This window comes from Terrapene carolina, unplaced genomic scaffold, assembly GCF_002925995.2.
Source record: "Terrapene carolina triunguis isolate 2854851 unplaced genomic scaffold, T_m_triunguis-2.0 Scaffold771, whole genome shotgun sequence".
NCBI classification, from domain to species: Eukaryota; Metazoa; Chordata; order Testudines; family Emydidae; genus Terrapene; species Terrapene triunguis.
In genome coordinates, this window is record NW_020665122.1 from 844062 (window position 1) to 847090 (window position 3029).

Sequence of the window (3029 nt, forward strand, 5' to 3'; positions counted from 1 at the left end):
GGTTCTATCCCCAGCTCAGGGGAGGGGAGTGGGGTCTAGTAGGTTAGAGGGGGGGGATGGGACCCAGGACTCCTGGGTTCTATCCCCTGCTCAGGGGAAGGCAGTGGGGTCTAGTAGGTTAGAATGGGGGGGGTGGGACCCAGGACTCCTTGGTTCTATCCCCGGCTCAGGGAAGTGGGGTCTAGTGGGTTAGAGCGGGGGGGTGGGGGCTGGGAGCCAGGACTCCTGGGCTTCTATCCTGAGCTTGGGGAAGGGAGAGGTGTCAGTAGACTGATCATAAGGGGGGCAATTCCACCTCTGATCTACTGCTGTCCTGGCTCTTTCTGGGGAGGGTGACCTGGTTCTCAGCCTCACTGAAGGCCCTCTGGAAGGCCAAGACCACGGAGCACCACAGCGTGTCCTTGCAGCTCCAGCCCATGAAGGCATACAGGGCAGGGTTGAGGCAGCTGTTCAGGTAGGCCAAGGGAAGCGCGACATCAAGGAGCACCTGTATTGCTGGATTCACCCCTTTGGCTGACATGGCCAATAGGGTAGAGAGGTGGTAGGGGAACCAGCAGAGGAAGAAGGCCGTCACCACGGCCACCATGATCTTGTAGGGCCTGCCAGAGTGCACCAGATGGTTCCTCATCAGTTTGGCCACCATGACGCCGTAGCAGGTCAGGATGATGGCAAACGGCACCAAGAACCCAGCAACAAAGCAGGTGAGCACCATGGCCTGGTGTCGATGCTTCCACAACATGGCCACCTCCTCACTAGTGAAGTTTCCCATTGGGATGTAGTTGTTGTAGCAGATGGTGTTGTCCCCTTCAAGCGGGAAGCTCCTAATGTCCCGGAAAATGATATATGGTGCACTGAGAGCCAGAGCTGCAAGCCAAACAGCCACAGCCACCCAGAAAGCCAGCCGGGGGGAGCGGTGGTTCTGGGCCCAGACCGGCCAGGCCACAGAGATGCAGCGGTCGATGCTGATGACGGTGAGGAGGAAGACGCTGGCGAAAAGGTTGAGAAAGGACACTGCACTGTGGATCTTACACAGTGTCTGGCCAAAGGGCCAGTGGAAGTTCAGCGCTGCATAGGCCACCTCAATGGAGAGGAAGGAGGTGAAGATGAAGTCGGCCACGGCCAGGTTGAGGTACAAGATAGAGACCACCGTCTTCGTCATCCGGAAGCTGGCAATGAAGATAACCAGGCCATTGCCCATTACTCCGAGTAGGAATCCCAGACCGAAGAGGATGGCAAAGAGAACTCCTACCCATTCACGCTGGGCTCCATTCTCTTCTCCGTGCTGGTAGGGATTCCTGAAGGTGCTGTTCACATATGGAAAGATGGGGTGGGCCCAGGGGAGCTGGAAGGTTGAGGTCTCCTCCATCCTACAACATCCAAACCCAGATCTACTGTCACCATTAGTGCCGGTGGGGCGAGAGAGCAGGGGATTAGCAGAGCTGGGCAGAAAACATTTTTCCCATGCCACAAATATTTGAAACTTTTGAAAAATTGTCCCATCCTGAATTGGAGCCAAGTCTTGAAATCTCAACGTTTTCATGAACCAAAAACCAAAAATCGGTTCAGGACAATCATAGATTCCAAGGCCAGAGGCACCGTTGTGATAATCGAGTCTGACCTTTACAATACAGGCCAGAGAATGTCCTCAAATTAATTCCTGTTGGAACTAGAGCAGATCTCTTCAAAACAATCCCACCCTGCTACCAAAATTGCCCATGGTGGAGAATCCACCCTCATCAAAACCCTCCGTTCTGATCATTTCTAAATGTGGCATTTTCAATACCACCTGCTTTTTATTTCTTTTTAATTGTCTTTACAAATGATAATTAGCTTAATTGTCCCCCCCAAAAAAGGTGTTCTGAAATAATCAGATTTTTTCATCTGCAATGTCACAACTTTTTTCCCAAAAAACATTTTTGGGTCAGGAAATTGGTGAAATTCCCAGAAAAACATTGATGTCAATGAATCAGCTGTTTTAGACATGAAACCATCTTGTCAAAAGTTTCCTGACCAGCTCTGGAGATAAGTAGAGTGAGACAGGGTGAAAACCCCTCCCCCTTCTTCCCCTTGCAGAGGGGGTGGGGCATTCCCTTTCCTGGGGGGCGGGATATCCCTGTTTGTCTCCTGTAGGGGTGGAGCTGCTTCCTCCCCGTCTCCCCTCACTCACAGCGCCTGCTAATTGGCAACCATGTCCCCACGCCCTCCGCTAATTGGCCACATGTCAGTGCTACTCAATAACTGTCTGCAGGATTGTGACGAACTGGGACTGTTCTTAATGTGGTCTTTGAATGCTGACAGGGGAGTTTGGCTAAGACGGTCTGCATTGGGGGATGGGAGACTGGCCGAGGGAGGATATCTGAGCATGTAACGTGAGAACCCAGGAAGGGGTTAGAGGCCAGGTGACACCTTGGCCCCGGAAACTGAACAAAGGCTGGGGGAGGAGACGCTGGGGGAGTGAGAGTGTCAGAGCTGGCTGGTGGAATGGCTGGGAGGCAGACGGGGCTCTGACCTCCCAAGGGGGCTGTGGTGCCCTGGGACCCCAAGATGCACCTAATTGTGGGGGGGAGAGTCCTGTTGTCTGTGCCTGCAAGACCTGCCTTGGACTGTATTCCTGTCGTCTAAATAAACCTTCTGCTTTACTGGCTGGCTGAGAGTCATGATGAATCACAGGAAGCCGGGGGTGCAGGGCCTTGTGTCCCCCCATACTCCGTGACAAGGATATTGAGAGATAAAAGGGGGGGGGAGTTTCTGGGGCAGGGGTTGGTCTAATCCAATTCTGACTAGACCAATCCGTGGGGGGTAGGAGAGAGAGGAGCCAACCCAGGCCACACCCCCACAGACCAAAGTGGGGTGCAGCTGTACCGATGTGGGAATAGGGATGGGGTGGTTGTGTGGGGTGGGAATAAGATATCTCCCATCCAGGGCTGGAGCAGCTGGATGTGGGGGTGGTATCTCCACACTGGTGGGGATATGGGGGGGTCCATTCCCAAATCTTCCCTGACTCAGCACAGTCCCGACCGCACCCTCTG

The 3029-nt window shown here is 53.7% G+C and overlaps 1 protein-coding gene across 1 annotated transcript; it reads right to left on the bottom strand.

The window, feature by feature from the left end:
- Positions 1–274: 274 nt before the first annotated feature.
- On the bottom strand, positions 275–1366 carry LOC112115182 (N-formyl peptide receptor 2-like). Its single transcript, XM_024212188.1, has one exon. The coding sequence runs from the start codon at positions 1364–1366 to the stop codon at positions 275–277; it is 1092 nt and encodes a 363-aa protein (XP_024067956.1).
- Positions 1367–3029: the final 1663 nt, after the last annotated feature.

Coding starts and splice junctions, on each gene's coding strand:
- LOC112115182 (XM_024212188.1), bottom strand. CDS start 1,366: ATGGAGGAGACCTCAACCTTCCAGCTCCCCTGGGCCCACCCCATCTTT.